The sequence below is a fragment of the Tauraco erythrolophus genome, chromosome 11 (assembly GCF_009769465.1).
Source record: "Tauraco erythrolophus isolate bTauEry1 chromosome 11, bTauEry1.pri, whole genome shotgun sequence".
NCBI classification, from domain to species: Eukaryota; Metazoa; Chordata; class Aves; order Musophagiformes; family Musophagidae; genus Tauraco; species Tauraco erythrolophus.
The window spans coordinates 24,632,547-24,650,916 of record NC_141475.1 but is presented as its reverse complement, the minus strand read 5'-3'; the positions used below and the strand labels follow the sequence as shown (position 1 = coordinate 24,650,916).

Below are 18,370 nucleotides of genomic sequence, written 5' to 3'. Positions count from 1 at the left end.
TTAAGTAAACAGAATTTTGACTTATGGGCTTTATCATAACTGTCTCATGAAGACATTTACCATCAGTTACCTGAGCAAATATTCTATATATGGCAGTAAGTCACTTCACAAATGCAACTTCAGTTGGATTTTTTTTTAAATTTTAAACTCTTTTTCTAAATATGAAATAACACGGTCTCAGGTTGTTGAGGCCCACAGCATAAGAAAGGGGACTCGTCATGGGTTGGACCATCCCAAGTAGCCGAGGGCCCCTTTCCCCTGAAGAACACTGTGGAAGCAATATTTCTGGTACAGTGATGCACTAGTGCTGCCCAGCTACAAACTGTACCACAATCAAGAGAACATTCCTCAGGAGCCCAGAGTTGTCACAAAGCTCCTGGAATTGTGCTGCCGATTCCAGCTGCAAACTGAAATTAAGGTTTTTCTTCATGTTACTGGCAGCATTAAGATAACAGACCATCTCAGGAGGATTTAACAGCTGTAACATCATCATAAAGTTTCTTATTTATGTGTTGATGAAACGTCTGTAAGTGAAGTACTAAGTATTTCTGCGAAAGGTGTCACTGTCTGACCTGAGACCTGAACATGGTGATCGTCAGACCACAGCATTCACAAAGCATCTGAGAGATCAGGAGAAGCGTTTGCATTTAAGAACAAAAGCTGTCCTATTAAAATAGATAATTGGTTGTTGTTGCAGGCTTTTTTCTTTAGGCAGGGCACAAAGCATTTCCATGCGACTTTTTCTAAAATATCTTTTCTCAAAGTCATTTTGGAAAAGCAAAGGATGCAAGTCGAATGTATTTCGCTTCTCTCATCCAAGCATATCTGAGTATTCTTAAGCACTTTCGCAATTGGTTGTTGTGCAATAACTTAGCTAAAAAACCCATGGGAAGCGGGTGAAAGACCATTAATCTTGCAACTGATGAAAGAAAGGAGGAACAACCCTGCTGTGGCTTGAACTATTGCTGAAGATATAAGCAACAGTAGAAGTGTCCTACGATCTTTGTTTCTCCAAAAGACTCTAGAGGAATTCAGGAAACGCCTGACAAAGACACTTGACTCTGCAGTTCGACCTCAGCTTACAGACTGTGTGGAACGCTGTAAACCACAAGAGATGTCCCTACTGTTTATGAAAAGCTGACAAATCACCATCTCCTCCAACATGGCAGATGGTCTGCATGGACTGCACCAAGTATCTACTGTAAAACAGCCAATGAAAGGCAACTATATTATTTCTTGTATTATTCAACTCTGATCGCATATGAAAAAATATTTTTTTGAGAGAGTGGCTTGAGAATATCTTGAACAGAATAAACCCCAAAATTGCCAAAAAATATGAATGTAGCTATGTAACAATAAAAATTCTAGCAGGTTGTGAATATAATTTTAAATATCTATTGAACTTTTTTTACAAAACGTATTTTTGTAAAATATGGATGGAGAATGATTAATACATTTTCATTAAATGCAGAAAAATATAAAGTTTGTTTAAAATCAAAGATTACCTTGTTTATAGAATAACAACCACCCCCCCTCCCCGATTCGTCAGCCAGTGAAATACCATACAAGTAACTATTTCAAAACAGAAACCACATTCTAACAACAATATTTTTGTTTTCATACTTGCAAGTGGACTGTGTTAATGTGGTGCTTTATGTTTTCTAGGACAGGAACTATCATTTATTCTTTTGCAGAATCTAGGATCAGGAAATTATTGAATTAACTAGAGCCTCAAATCCACAACATCAGTAACTCAAAGCAGCAGTGATACAGCTGTACTCCAGTAACACAGCTGAGGTACAGAAACATGAATGACCATGTCTTCAACCTAAGGAGCTTCGTTTGTTTTTACAGACTTCACTGCAGGTTCCCACAAGCAGATAATGGAACTTAATTGCAATTTATAAACCATCAGAAGAAAGGTGCTTCAAGGATGACTTTCGCTGATTTAAGACATCCCTTACTCAATTCTTTCCCTGACCTACTTTATAAATAATTAACTGTCAAAACCCATGTGTATGACTTAGTAATGAAGATGCATTCCTTACAGGTTGTTAGCCTAATGGGATACACAGAAAAATGGCTTAGCATTTCTAAACTAGAAAATTAGGAACAAACTTAAGCTGGGTTTCAATGTTCTGACGTGCGAGGTACATGGGTGAGCAACAAAAACTCTTTTATGACTGCTATTACGGAGACCTGCCTTGTTACCTGAAAAGATCACAGTACCTGATCAGACAGAATGGCATCCTTACGAAAGCAGTGTGTGTGAAACTTTAAAGCTTACGATAGTTACAAATGATAACTAAATGTCAAATAATCTGAAGATGATATAAAGGTAGCTGTGAATATTGAGCTAAAGAAAAGATTTGTAAATAAGGAGAACAAGATTATTTTTTTTCTGAGAACTGGTAGACTACCAGTCTACTGGTAGACTTTGTCTACCAGTAAGCAGAACCTATATGCAGAGGTTCTCTGCATTTCAGTTACTGAGCAAAGCTATGCAAAACAAAGTTTGGCTTTATAAAAGAAACTCTCTTACTCTTTTTTTTAACGACTTACATCAGGACTAGCCTTTCAAATTTTTCAGTTGCATAAAGGGAAAGAACTTCCTTCTTGCTTTTTCTACTGAATAAGCAGCAAGTAAAGAGAGGAGAGAAGAAAAACAATGGAGGAAGTGGGTCTGATCTCTCTACTGACCTCTTGAGAGAAGTCAGACTGAAGGGAGGAACAGCTCTAATCTCCATCAGCTGGGATGCAACACCAGTAGGACTAGTTCTATCAACATGGGATTTGTGCTGAAGGAACAAGCAAGAGGAAACAAATCACAATCCAGCCTCCATCACCAACTAACGAGTGATGTTACACTAGTGCTGTAACCACACCACCTCCTCATCACACGAATGCTAAAAAGCAAGGAGCTTTGCTGTTAAAAAAAAAAAAGGAACAAGTTATTGCACATACCAGGCAAAGAATGTATGAAGGCCCAAACTTCATCAACAGTCCATACTGAGGGGTCAGCTTGCACCACTGGTAACAAGTCAATGCTCTCTGGCATTTTCCGAATTCTCAGTTCCCTAAGCTCACGTTCTCTCTCTCTTTCACTCTGTCTTCGCAGACGGGTGGTCATGGCAGCTGGAACAGCATCCTCATGAGAAGCCACATCTTCTTCTGCAGATGGATAAGTAATTGGAAGCTGGAAAACGTAGTACAAATACACTACAGTATTACATTTTATTTGTAATTCCCAAAGCAATGCCATAGTTTTAAGCAAATGTTCCACAGACCTGTCTAAGAAAATGATCTCGTGACGCCCCATCAGGGCCACTCGGTCGACGCCCGCGTCGCCCAAGACTCTGGCTATCTGATTTCCGATTCCAGCGACCGGTCTTGTCTGATGTAAATAGCCCAAATTTCTTAGTGCAACTAAGGCTGTGCCTAAAGAAGTAAGATATATTCAATAAGGCATTAATATAGTTTTTTGGACTGCATTCAATCAAGTAACAACAAAATTACATTATTGTCTACAGAAACGCTGCCTCATCAAAGGCAACAACAGGTGTCACAAAAATATAAGAGAAAGGTATCTCAAAGGCCATTTACTCAAACTCCTTGTGCTGATCCAAGATCCCACACATCTCGATCATCCCTGGAAGATGTCTGCCCTTCCTGTTCTTAAAAATCTTCCATGATAGAAATACTTTTACATTTTACCACATAGTCCAATCCTGCTTCTCTAAAACGTCCACTAAAAGCCTGAAGTCATATTATATCTTTTGCTTCCATTTTCTCTACCTAGCTGATACCCAGTCAAAAGAGGATGGAGGCAAGAGGACCAAATCCCTTTTTAAGATTATTTTGCTGGCAGTTCCCAACAAGTACCAAATCAAACATATACATTCGTGCTACTTAAAATGGAAATATCTCACACTGGGGATTAAAAAAGCAGCAGGCATAAGAGAAAGGCACATTGATGCAAAAAAAGAACTAAGTGGTGATTAGAAATGCAAAACCATTCCCCATTTCTACAACATCTGGGATTAAGTACCAATTTCCCAGCTGTAATGATGGAAGATTTTACATTCAGATGTCGACTATGAATTCTTCCTCTCTTAACCAAAACAAAAAAGCAGCATATTAAACTCAGAGAAACTAGCCATTTTCCTCTGTCAACCATGTACAAGCAAATGGCATTACTTACTATTCCCAAGAAAGGAGAAGCTTTAAAAAACACTAAACTATTCATGTTAATGAATATTTCTATTTTACTCTATGCAACCAAAGAATTTTTGCACTGTTGAACTGCATGAAAGAATGTTTTTTGTCTACGCAGCATTTCAATTATGCTAAGATAAATTCAGTAAGGTTTTTTTCCCTGGAATGACACAACAGTAAAAGCCCACCAGCGTTCTTTCTCTGACACTGCCCAACATCAAGGGGAAGCTAATATGAAAAATATGTAAGGATTTGTGGCCCACGAACCTCTGCACCAATTTCCAAACACTTAGTAACACTTAATGAATTTCTCTTCCATGATACCTATCACCCTCCTATAAGCCCAACAGCATTCCCAGCACCCTCTGGAAAGAGGTCCACAGTTTTACTCTAATTCCCTTTGCCTATCTTCTTGAAATATATTATAATCTACCTCTATACTCTGCAAATTCGAGCAGAAGGCAGCCACGTTCACTGTTTCTTTATTTTTCAACATCAGGTACTATTTGCATGCTATTCCATTAACCAGATAACGATAAGCAATAACTAGACAGAGTACCTTTTGGCACAGGATGTGGAGCAGAATCTTTTTGATCGTAGAAACTTATTAGGATATCCCATTTTTCCACAAAATTCACACTTCAGAAGCTCGTTTTCAATTTCATCCAGTCCCTCTAAAGAAAGCAGTGAGGCATAAAGATGTCACTTTCAATGACACAAAATTACGTTCAAATTTCCCATCTCAAGCAGGCAGGCAGAAGACTTTCAAATACCTAACACATTTCATTAAATACTTTGATTAACAGAAAATAATGCAAAACTACGCTAAAATACATTGCTCAAAAGTCCAGAGGACTAGACAAACATATTTCTCCCACATTTCTAATTTACCTGAGTCACTGTTTCGTATGCTTTGCCGCTTGCTATTCGCCTTCCATGTCCATAATTTTACATAATTAGTTGCAAAAATTGCAAACTAGCTTTTCGTTCTAAACTCTTTGTTAAGCTCTGATGCCAGCTAATGCAAATGCAGGTATCAAAGTTCAACTGAAAGATTTTAACTATGAATTTGTAGAAGTCTGTTACAGCAATGTTCACTCACTGAACCGCTTGCTAACGCTAACTATTGTACTGCCAAAAGTAACGTATGAAAAAGCACTAGTGCAGCATAGAGCTGAGAATACTGAAAAGGTTATTTGAATAACATATCTGATGTATCAGGACTCAAAGACATAAATAACTGAAGTCAACAAATCCCCCAGCAGTGTCAGACTGAAAGTTACCATGTTGCAAGTCTCCAAGTTAATAAGCTGCTACCACATAGGAAGTAAAAATTGGAAATCGGAAACATATCAAATCTGACCAACCTTGCAATCAACGCTAAATAAATACCAGATATGCATCTTTCAAGTAACTCAGTTTATTAAAAAAACAACCAAATCAACCTCACTCTCAAACCCTGTCCTGCTACGAGGAAAAGCGTGACAACAGAGTGAAGCAAAAATCGATGCTAAAGGCCTTTTCTTTTGCTTGTTAGGTTTTTCTGCCACACACGTGATCACACTGGTTTCGTATCGGAAGATGTCCTTTGCTGTGATCATCCACAGCGTATGTGGATGTGTGTCAGTGCTGGATGTTGATGCTTCCTAGCTCATCTAATGAGTAGTTGCAAACTGTGTACATAAACCTAACAGCAGCTGTCAGCAACGATAACTAAAACCAAAGCCATGAATGTTTGAATAATTCCCTAAAACAACAGACAAGCTGTCTGAAATCTGAGAAACAATATAGTCTAATACTAAAAAGTTCTTAGGGAATGCTATTGAAAAGAAAACTGAATTAAGATCTACTGTAACAAATTAAAGGCAAAATAACTATTGCAAACAGAGCAGCAAATATCCTAGAGGATAGCCCAGAGAGCAAAAAGTTTCTTTTGTTTCAAATATAGTGGGTGAAACAAGATGTTAAGAAAAAACAGTACTCTTGATCAAGAAAGCAAGTTTTTTTTATAGCAATTTACTGAGCAATTTACTAAGCACAGTCACGAGCTCAGAAATGTACAAATCTCATTTCATGTGTAGAAAAGCAGCATAACTCCATTGAGCTGTAAAATAACCAAAAGATGCCCAAAAGTCATACAATGTACCAGATGACTTTTTTTTTTAAAGCCTGTTGTACTTGATATTTCCATGTCACTGGACTTCCCTCTCAAAGAACTGGTTAAATAGAAGCCCTCAATAGGAGACGATACCAAAAAAATAACAGCAATTTTAAATTAAGTGAAAGAAAGGTTTAGAAAACTTCCAGTCACACTGCAACCCTCCACTACGAACATGCCAGATGACTGCCTTCTAAAATTTAGTCTGCCATGTCTATGTGAAGGTTTGCGAAGAATAAGATATGGGCCTCAAATTATTTTACAGTACGATATTGTGTAATATATTTAAAAAATGGATTCTGTAAAAATTTTTCCTTCATTTTCCTATGTAGACAAGTTAATTACAACACAATCAAAAGGAAGTTACAGTTGCAAAGCAAAGCACTTCACTCCCTAAACTAGGCTGTTACTGCAAAACACAGAACAGCTCTGGACAACACTGAGATATACCAGTAAGTGCAATCACACAATCAGCCATAATTTAGGAAATCCTGTTTCATGTTTTATTTTTGAGCACTGCTTCCACAGTTTGACTTCTTTGCACAGATGTTGTATCAATCTGAAGGAGGACTGCAACCCATCAATACTTCCTTTCAGTCATATGCTTCCAACCTGAACCAGCTCCTACTAAAATCAGTGCTACAAGTGAAAATATATCTTAATTTTAAGCAGAGATACATATTGCCTCAGTGGTAAAGTAAATCAGCCTTAAGCAAAAACTAACAATATTTACATAACTTCACTACCAACAAACACTCTTCCTGAAATCAGAATTGTTTGTAAAGCACCGTTTTTACTTTGTCTGCAATCCTTGACTTGGGCCTGACCCAATACGCTTATAAGCAGTAAAGGATATAAATCATTGTGGTAAAAAAATAATGCATCAGAATCCAATCATCTAAATACTGAATTTTGAGCTAATTTGTTTGCTGAGATACACAATAGGTGCAGCCAACCTCCCTATGGAACTTCAGTACCACTCACCAAGGCAGAAACCAGAGCACTACGGAAGTGCCCTTGGTGTTGCCACCTCCCAAGTGCCAGTGAGAAAAGACCAGAGGGACAGACTGCTTTAATTAAGACCAGAGGGATGGACTGCTTTAATTAAGACCAGAGGGATGGACTGCTTTAATTGAGTGATCATTTACAACACATGGAGTGGGAAGCAGCTGAAGCACAGCTACGGTGACACTTGCTTTTGCTCAGGACATGCTGTCCTGGCTTTTTCCAGCCACTTTCCTGATGCAGACCTGTGGTGGTAGCAGGCAGTGTGGTTGTCCCTTCTTACCCTGCTCACTGCAGTTTTGACATAAAAGGAGGAAAATAACTATTTAAAGAGAAGGAAAGTAAGAGTTGCATTAAGAAATTAAGACAAATTGAAACAGACCAACAAAAACAGTTCCTGTGCAACCTCTCAAGCTGTGGAAGAGAAGATCCAGAGGCGATAGAAAAATTTTGGACTTTCAAATTTTGGCTCAATTTAGACAAAAAGGTGAGTTAAAGATTAACTTGGCTTTTCTGGGCCAGGCCATGGTTTAATTTCCATTTCACAACACTCATGAGGATACCTACACTTGGGATTGAACAGTAAGAGAGGTGTAACATTCAGAACACTTGACAGATGAGTTCTAGAAAAATCCATGATGGAGACTATCTCGGATACTCCATGGGTAACTATTGAGGTTTTTAACTCAAGAGTTGTGTTGGAGATCACTGTATTCTAAGCAGGACAAGTGGATAGTTTTTTGACATATGTGTGCATCTACAGCAACTGCTGTTACGATGTGTAGCTGTAAAACACATTTGAAAATAGTTTCTATTACAGATAGTTTAAAGACTGGAGCAAGATTCCAGACGTAGAGACAAGATGAGATTCTGTAATATATACAGAACTGCAGGCAAAAATGGATATTTAAACAAAAACTACAAACCTTCTGCAATCATATCCTCTATCTCTGTGTCCGATGAGTTGTCTGCATGTTTTGTATTCTGCAAGTCTGATTCAACACACACAACACTCATGATTTGACCCTCCACTAGCAATCTTTTTTCTGCAGGCTGTTCTACCAGCAAAGATGAACGACTTACCTATTGCAATAAAAGCAAAGCAACAGTGATTAACTGAGCAACAAATAACTGAAAATAGTATTTGTGACTTAGCAGCTGTAACTGAGACTAGAATCACAGTTCCTATTCCGTATCAATGAATCACTATTACATAGTGCCAAAGCTCTAAATACCATTTCTCAAACAATGGTTTTGTTTGGTTACAAAGACTCACTCCTGCTCTGCAGAGTTTGCAACTAAATTTAACACAGGAAGAAACACATTAAGTCTAGAGAAACAAAGGAATGGGAAAATGAGAGACACATTAAATTAGTTAATAAGGTGGACTTGTAGGTTTTAAACTGTCCATTTGTGGATTTAGCATTTTCAACAGTAATTCTTACCAGACACAGTACTAATCACACCAAGCTAATTAAAGAGCTTGCCAATGCTTTAAACAAAAACACATTCACATTTTAGAATTTTAACAAGAACTGATCTCAGAGGTTTAAATAAAGGTATCACTTAAATTGAGGTATCTAGGAGACAGACAAATGTAAAATGAAGTCATTGCAAATGGTAGCCCAAAATCACTCTGCAGTTATCTCTGTAGCCTATCTACTCAACTATGTCTCTGTTTCCACTTAGTATCCTGTCATCCAGTGATACTGGCAAGCCAAACGGTAGCAGGAATTCCGACTATATACGTAAGATAATACAAACAGTATACAAGTATACTGAAGTGCTGTAAGAAACAGGTTACCAAACGGGAAAAATGGCCAAAACCAACATCTGAAAAATTATTCAAGCTCTAAATAGCTACTAGCCACAAACATCATCATCCTTAAAAACAGTTTGTTTCAAAAATTAGTAGTAAAAAATTCACAGCAACTTTGACACTTACAGGGAATGGCTCTAACCCCTCCTGAATCACGAAGCCTTCAATAACATGGGTCAGGATCTGTGGTTTAACAATAGCCTGCGGAGGTTTATTTTCTAGGCTGGGAATACTATTGGGCATTGATGTGCTGTTGCTCCTTGTTGTCGCTGCTGGAAGCAAAAGAGGTGGTGGTGGAATAGAGGCATGTGAAGGATCAGATGGAGATTTAATTACTGAGGCACTGACTGATGATGTCACTGAAGGCAGTCCCACATGTTCTGAAAAAAAATAACAAAATACATTATACTTTTATCACTTATGTCCAATTGTTCGCTCAGAATTCTAGGAAGGTGAGATGATAAACACCCAGCTCTGCACCCATCATCCTGCAACTATAAGTCTTCCCTATGGTTTATAGGCTTTACCTTCAAAACAAGACGATTTTCGTTGACAGACTATTCCACAAATGAACAGTTCTCATGCAAACATTTTCCTTTACTCAGTACCTACAAACTATAAGCAGTTGGCCGTTAATTATTAACTACACAGATCACAAATCTGTAAGTCAAAAGCAGAAACCAGTGTTTTCAAACATTGGATTCTCAAGAAGAGAGAATTTATTTTCAGGGATGCTTTGAGCTTCAGTAGCCTGCAAAGTCACAAGTATATAGAACATCAGGCCACTAAGCACCCAGCTGTATGTATAGTGTGTTTATGTGTGTGTATATATATTTTTTACACTCAGCATAACAGGGCAAGTTACAGTAGTTTGCAGGACAAAAAGTGATACAGGCATGTATATCTTAGAATTCATTGAAATTTAAAAAAGTTCATTGGTAGCTTTTGCATTACAACAGCTCCTTACTGTGGTATATAAAAAAAAACAACAGTGCCACAAAGGATCATACAGTGTAGTCAACCATTCCAACAGCAACTTCCGACTGCTGACCCTGATTCTGCAAAATCAAGCTTCACATCGGATCAGCCAGCATATTTTGCCCATATCACACTTAAAGATATCACTTAAAGATTGATTGGAGATGGACACTCCTGTCAAGATTTTAGCATAAAAAGTATATGCTAAAGAGCTCAAGTAAGTATTTCAGTGCTACATGTTCTGCAAATACATATATTACATACATCTAGGGGACGGAGTCATCCGTTCTATTTACATGGATTTCTAACACGCTTCGTATAATTTCTTTTACTTAAAAAAATGATACCACTAAACTATAAAAAACACCAAAATCATAGATTTTTATTTTAAAACATCAATAACTAGTAGAAGTTTCTAAGCAGAACAGCTACCTGGGTTTGACATTTGTTCCCACCTGACAGAGAATCTTCTGAATTAAGTGCCTCTCCATTCCCCAAGGTTATGGCTGGAGGAGACAAAGTGGGTGGCGTAGGTGTTCTAGCCATATGAACACAGTCTGATTCCTCGGGCATCTCCTCTTCACACACATTCTCCACTTGGTAAATCTGCATCCAACAAACTATTGCTTTAGAGAGATTTCCATTCTAGCTTAACACCTTAAAAGAGTTGCATAAATACAGTTTTTAAAATAAATTACCAGTTATAAGTTAAAATACGCTAATCTCCTAACAAAATACTAGTTTCCAAAATGCATACGAAACAATGAACTCTAGGGACACCACAATGTCTATGAAAGCAAAATTGAGGTATTTTGTTATAAATAGCAAAATATAAAGAGGCACAGTTCTATCAGACAGACCAGAGAACTTGACTTTTTCCAATGCCTCATCTTTATGGATTCCCGTGGTTTTATTTGAACAGTTCTGCAAAATGCAAGCCTTATAACACAAAGGCCAGTCTGCAAATAGTTCTTCATCTTACAGAGCAGCATAATCAAACTGAGTACGTCAGAAGAGTACACCAAGACTACCAAGCATTAGTGTTATTAGAGGCTTATAAGAGACATTAGTACAAAACTGATTATCCAGAACTATTTTCTTAATCTGCTGCATACCTTGGCACCTAGTGCAGAGATGATGCTCCTATTCAAAATTTCGATTACCTATATTATATTTGTATTAACACAAAGAGGTAAAAGCTTACAGTCCATAAGGTATATTTATCAAAATTCATTTTGACATAAGTGTTGACATATATTTACTTGCTTTTCTAACTTCAGATACGCTGCAATTTCATTAAGAGATAAGATTTTAGGTTAAAAAGTTGCACTTTCATGATTCTTGGTTGATGTTCTTGACCAATGATCCACTATGAAAAGCCAAAAAAACGAGAGGAAAACATCTACTGTTTTATTAAAACTCATTTATGTGATCGGTAAGTTTCTTCTGATCATCTCTCTAGCACCTAGTTTAGCTCTCTCTGAAGTCAATGGGCCAGATTTACAGTTCTTTAGAGAATAAAGGACTGCAATATTACCACTTACCACTGGAGTTTCAATTGGTACTGATGGCTGCACTTGAAGATTTACTGCAACAGTCTGTGGTGGTGGAAGAGTCTGAAATGGCAGCTGGACCAAGGCTTCTGCGGCAGGAAGTTCTTCCTCAGAAACCAAAGTGTTTTGAACCAAAACCTGTCCCTGCGACAGAATTTCAGGCTGCACTTGTAAAGACTGCACAGACTGCAACGGCAGTTGCTGAATCTGGGTTGAAGATGTCGAGAGCTGAGGAGGTGCTGCAAGAGGGATAGGTGCAGACTGCAAGGCTGAATATTGCTGGTGTGGTGTCGAGGACACCATCTGTTGGCCTGGGGAAACTAAGCTGGGCTGATCTACTGACCCTATATGTACAGCGGGGGAAGATGGAAGTGGAAGATGGGATGGAAGATTAAGTGGCTGTGCAATTGGTCGTACTGGGTTGGCAGTAGTTTGCTGAGCAGCAGTCTGCTCTGGCTGAAGAGCTGTTGGCACAAGGGAGTTTGCCTGTGACTGAATAAGTGCTTGAGGGTGAATAATTATTGTGGGTGACTGACTAGGGGAGTGAGAAGGTGGAGGGGATACCACTACAGACTGCTGAGCTGACTGGGATGGAGTAGGAGACAGAGTTAGAGGTGGAGGATGGATGTGAATAGGTGAGCAGTGAGACTGGACACTGCTGGGACCTGGAGGAAGACTGTGGCTTGGGAGTGGTAGGCAGTGCTGTGATGGAGGGGGCTCCTGACCCGAAGGAGTCTGAAGTGCAATTGGCTGGACTTGCTGCTGCTGTTGCAGTATCAGCTGATGATGGGAAATCTTTGGAGGTGGTGAATGAAGTGGGATCTGCTGATGTTTTACTAGAGAATGAGGTTGCAATGGAGAATATGAAGCTGTGAGGAGGGAAAAAAGTGACAATTAGGATTTATTTCTTTAAGTCCAGAAAACATTAAAAGAAAGGAAGTTTCTAGTTTAAAGTAAGACAGCACAACTTTTTTAACTCTTCAGATCTATGTTTAGAAATATCTTCTTTGACAGCACATAGTACACAAAAACAATTTATTAGAGGAATATATCAATTTCCAAAGCAAAATGCAGCAATGAATAATTGAACATGGCCATGCTTTTTACAGATACATATATGTACTTTCTATATATAAATATCTAAACTTATCTTTTTGGTGCTAGTTCTAACATTATGACTGATTCAACCTCCATTTATTTAAGAATTTCATGCAACTTCAAATGGATTTAACCTTTGCTTTGAAACAGACTGGAATGAAAGAGATAAGCACATCACAATCAAGAGAATTTGTTGGTAACTAAGTTAAATTTAAGGTAATATGATTTTAAGAGATTAAACAAAATTCCATGAGTTCAGTTCTTGAGGAACTGAGCCTAGGACAGAGCATTAAGGCTCAATACCTCAGGAATGTCTGCCTCACAGTCTTACTCCTCTAAAAGTTGCCCTTAAGCCAAGCTATATTTCACAGAATTCAGACCAATTGTCTAGATTGCCCTTACTCTTGCAAAATAAGGAAGCTAAAATGCAAATAAATTGCATACAAGCTAAATATTTGCCTATCTAACCAACTGCATGCTTATTTTGATTTATCTCTTCATACAAAACACCAAGATTCTGGGGCACTATTACCTATGGATTTATAAAAGTGCTTGATATAAGAACACTCTGATGACACAGATAAGACAGAAAAACAAAAAATGAACCACCAACAAAATAGATTTTGATGACAGCAAGAGGCTTGAGGTGGTTTCAGCCCACGTATTGCTTCCCAGAGACTGGGGATGACATGTCCTGACAGTGAACACAGAGATACCAGTGATGAGAATCACATTTGCATTGTGTTTCAGCTGTGTATTGCAGTTGCTATATTGTGATTTAAGAACATTGCTGTATCACTCTGCTAAATCAAAATCCTGCCTAACATCCAATAGCAACAAATAAGTAAATTTACTATCAAACATTAAGCTCTTATCATGTGGAATATATAGAAGAACTTGATCAGAGAGCACTGGACTGACAGAACTGTAACATACAAACTAATTTTAATTAAAATAACTTCCATATAGCTCCATTTTCATCCTACCTGGTGTTATTAAGTGATGTATGCTGGATGTTCGTGTGACTGGTGTACTCCGACACTCTGGAGTTGGGCTCTCGCCTTTTCTATTGCTTTCTGAGGGATCCGGTTGGCTGCCCTTGGAACTGGTTACAGGTTTATTAGGGCACAGAGACAATGACTGAGTTTGATTGCTGCTCTTTGGTGGGCCATTCTGTGAACTTGACAACACACCCAACTTCTGACTGCGCAATGTCAAGTTCTGAACCTGGGAAATGAGTAAAACGTGAAAAAAAACCTCAAACCATATAAATATCTATGATAAACATGCAGGGAAAAATAGCAAAAAAACCCCACATTATATAATGCTTCTCATCTCATGTGATCAAAATACACAAGAATTTAAAAATCTGCATATCAAAGTATCTTTGAAGCCACAAAATTTAGAGAATAGTGATCTTGAATTACTTGAGTGACAAAGATGATACAGGAAAGTATTTCTTCTTATTGAACTTTTAAAAGAAATTGTTCATTACCTTAATTTAAACTTGTATTTTTCTCTTTCATTGTGCCTTTGAAGTGAATGACACAAAGCACCTTAAGGAAATGCAATTTTATTTTTAGACAGACGCTGCAGAAGTGCAGTGGTCTGTACGTACGTTTGCAGAGACTAATATAAACCAGAGCCTTGAGTAGTCAATGGGACCAGACTCTGCTGTATGTTATCCGTGTCTTAACATACTTAAGCCCTTTATTTCTGCAACAATATTAATGTACTTTTTCATCATGACACCTCCAAACAATGTCACATGAAACAAAAGGTTTGCCTTCTGAAATTCAGATCAGTGATTATTTTCACTAATGGCTGTTATACCACAGCCAGATTCTGTGCATAACAATCTCAGCTTTCCAATCCTACATGCTGAGCTAGAATTTTATTTTCGAGGATAAAGACTACCCTTGCAGCACTAACTTACATCGTACTTTACATGAAAGAGGACTAATCATTATCACCATCCACCATTTTGATTACATAACCCCTTCCTCATTCAACAGTTAGTACTTGTGCAATGAACAGCTAGTTGACATTTTAGTCCTCACTGTGCAGTGTGTTACCACAGGACGCCTTCAAACCCTGTTCTGAAGACAACAGTATTTGTTTCCCTTATTGGCCTGCATGAGGCATTTGCTGCAATCCTACCTCTGTGACTACAAACCAACCTTCAGCACACCTTAACACATAAGGTAACTAACCTGAGATGTCCCACTCATACACCAGGGGGACACACATACGAAAAGAAAGTATGAAAGCTGAAGGGAAGGAGAGTAAGTAGGAGAGAAGTCTCAGTTGACCTAGCAGGCCATGTTAGGGGTGCCATTGAGACACTGCTGATCGCTGATGAACTTCTGAGTTTCTTACATGGAAGATGACACTGCAAGATTACTGTACCTTCACAAACATCTTGGCTAAGTGTAATATACACATCTAGGTATACAACCAAATGCATTTTTTCCTATTAATTAGCACTGCCTACTTGCTCAGGTTTGCTTATACGGTAAACAAAGACATTTCTCTAAACCCAGCTGACAGAAACCCCAAGAACGTATTTATCACAAGGTAAGAAAAATAAAGTGTTCCAATGTTAAAGCTTTTCCATTGCATCACTGACTACGGATGAAACTGGATCTTTGTAGTGTCATTGCTGCTATAGAAACTGCTAGACAACCAAGGTTAAAAACGTCTGCCAACAGGGCAGTACTGAACATTGAGAGGGGAGAGGAACAGCTTGACTTTGGCAGGGTCACCACAGCAGCTCATCTGACTGAATAAAGCTTTACAGTCTGGGTTAAGATTCTACTGTCCCTCTGCAATGAGCTCTCAAAGTCACACGGCCAGGTAGATTTGTGTAAAGTGGACTCCGAAAACCCTGCGGTACAGAAGGACCAAGACTGTAAAAGTGATACGCTTTATTGACATCTCTACCTTGAACACAAAAGACAGATACAAATGCAAAAAGAGCTGCTAGCCCATCCAGTAACCTCACTGCACTTTCACACTTCATCTGCAGAATCTGGAGGAGAGAGGCAGCTGCGATTAAGGATAATGAGGCACAATAGTTTCAAGACTGAAGAAGCAGTCTGTCTTTTCAACGAAGGCTCAAATTACGAACTTAACATTGTGAACTTGCTCAACATCATTCATGAATGCACAGCTGGATTCCGGCAAGCCCTGGCCCCCTCAGATACCTACTGGAAAAGCAAAGGGAAGGCAAGCTTCAATGATTTACCATTATCTCAGAACAGTGACACATCTTTAAAGCCTTCACATTGTTAGAAAAGCAGCAGACTCAGATGACTTTTTTCTTTGGTGGTTCAATTTCCATAGAAAGAGTTCTCAGAAAAACCGGGAGGCACTGCAAATACATAGAGGCACCGAGCAAGTCAAGGTTCTACTCATGAAGTGAAAAGCAAAAGCTCTTGCAGATCTGTGAACAAAAAATAAATCACAGACGAACAGCTACTAAAGAGCTATTACATATGATCAGTTCCGCAGATCATCTGTACAGAGGACTAATAAAAGAGAAGACAAAGTTTCTAGATAAACATCACTCTTCTCTGGTGGTATGTCCAATCAAAACGTCCAATCAAACAAGGAGAAAAGTCTATGGATAAACTGATGCCTGGGCAAACAAATCAACTGGGATGAGATTATTCTTATGTTTCTGTGAGAGAATAAAGCTTATGCTAATCAAGACACTTTAACAGTCACTCTTGAAGACAAAAAGTCCAAAAGACGACACCTGGACCTGCTTGTGTGTTTTTGAAGCAACGATAGCTAGTGGCTCAAGTAATAGTCCTCAGCAGTTTGATTCTCAAAAGGAAGACATAACTATTCTCTCAACCATCATTCAGAAGTTCTTACATGAGGCTGGCTTCAATATGAACAACATTCCAGTGAAATACATGGAAACCCTAGCAAATCGAACAAAAAACGAGTTCCATCTAAACATTCACATTCATCTGTTAATCAATTCCATAGTATGGCTCAAATAAAGAATGTATTGACCAACTTGTACTATCTGTGATAAAACTATGTCCACTCATGGCCAAAGGGAACACTGAAGACTGAGTAACAAGCAACTACTTGTCAGACGAATACAACTGGTACAGTACTACAAACTGTAATAGAGAAGCAAGTTAGTGGGCACACAGACACATGTGCTCTACTGGGGAAGGGGCAATAATATGACTTTCACAAAGGAGAGTCAGTGACTCACCAATCTATTGGAATCTTCCAAAGGAGTCAACGAACATAAGGTGAGAGAATATTCAACTGGTATAATTTACTTCAATTTCTAAAAGATTTCTAAACAAGGTTCATTTACCACAGGCTTTTAAAGGAACTGCTAAGTCAGAAGAGAAGATCTTTCATGAGAGCACAAATTCATTAGATAAACGTTTGTTTTTCACAGCAGAAGACTATGACAAGTATGTTCGGTACGTATTCGTGCTGCATTGTATGTTTTTTCCAGATGACATACAAATATGTTGACCAGTGAGAAGGTGATACGAGTTCAGCTGCTAACATGAAGTTATTTGAAGTAACAAAGATGAGAACTAATTACAAAGACTTGAAATGTCATATCCTGAATCCCAATTTTACATATAACATGATCACCTCTAAATACATGATGATGGTAAAAGAAGACACAGAAGTTGTACATTACCAGTAGTTTTTATAAGCAAGTAAAACTTAAGCAAAATGTTTCCTTGTGTCTTAGTTTCGGCCTACTCTACTAGACGTACCTTTGATAAATTTGTACAAGCTCACCTGAGTAGCTGCAGACTGACAGGAAGATGAGGAAGATGATGAGACAACAGGAATGTCAGACTGGACAGCAGCCACAGTGGTCGCAGGTGTAAAAATAAGCTGTCAAGTAAGAAAAAAATATCTGATAACAGACTGAAACTTTGAAAATGTGCAAAATAAATGCAGTATTTTAGAGAGATATGTAAGTTACATGTAGTGATGTACAGCTTTTTTACTTTCAGAGCAACTTACTCAAAGAACAATTTGTCTTGGTAGTTTAAGCAAATACATTTAAAAACAATAATGTAAAATAAATATAATAATGTAAAATATTTGACATATTCAGAAAAATCTCATATATACACACACGTCATCTTTCACAAAAGCATTTAAAGAGGATTTTCTCTTCAGTATTACAAAGGAAAAAAAACCACAAGCAGCCCAATATCTACAATACTACAGAAAGAGAACTTAGAAGACCTTCCAACCTGTCAAAACGTTATTTAACAAGCAGAGTTGTTACATCAACTTTAACTATGCTAATTCAGTTTCACAGTAAGAACAGGTATCATCCAACCAACCTGAATACTAACTTCCAGCATACCTAGCACATTAATTTCTTTATAGGCAATGTAGCAAAGACGAGCTTTATGGAAGGCTTTGAAGAGAGATCATTAGTTAGTCTTCTATATTAAAGAGATCTCAACTGCAGGGAGCAGCTAAAAAGAAAACGTGAAGGTGTTTATCTAGAATTGAATCAAGCTGGTGATGAAG

At 38.1% G+C, this 18,370-nt stretch overlaps 1 protein-coding gene across 11 annotated transcripts in view; it reads right to left on the bottom strand.

The window, feature by feature from the left end:
- PHC3 (polyhomeotic homolog 3) overlaps positions 1-18,370 on the bottom strand; it is a 33,892-nt gene that overhangs the window by 6,196 nt on the left and 9,326 nt on the right. For 6 of the 11 annotated variants that reach the window (XM_086618016.1, XM_086618017.1, XM_086618018.1 and 3 more), the window contains 9 exons: positions 17,618-17,716; positions 13,813-14,053; positions 11,720-12,597; positions 10,631-10,781; positions 9,324-9,577; positions 8,305-8,461; positions 4,775-4,889; positions 3,288-3,438; positions 2,965-3,196 (listed from right to left, as the gene is read on the bottom strand). In XM_086618016.1, coding sequence (XP_086474142.1) covers positions 2,965-3,196; positions 3,288-3,438; positions 4,775-4,889; positions 8,305-8,461; positions 9,324-9,577; positions 10,631-10,781; positions 11,720-12,597; positions 13,813-14,053; positions 17,618-17,716 — 2,278 coding nt within the window. Of the gene's footprint in view, positions 1-2,700; positions 2,799-2,964; positions 3,220-3,287; positions 3,439-4,774; positions 4,890-8,304; positions 8,462-9,323; positions 9,578-10,630; positions 10,782-11,719; positions 12,598-13,812; positions 14,054-17,617; positions 17,717-18,370 lie in introns of those variants that run through there. The other 5 variants (XR_015222396.1, XM_086618023.1, XM_086618024.1 and 2 more) reach the window with 5 other exon arrangements.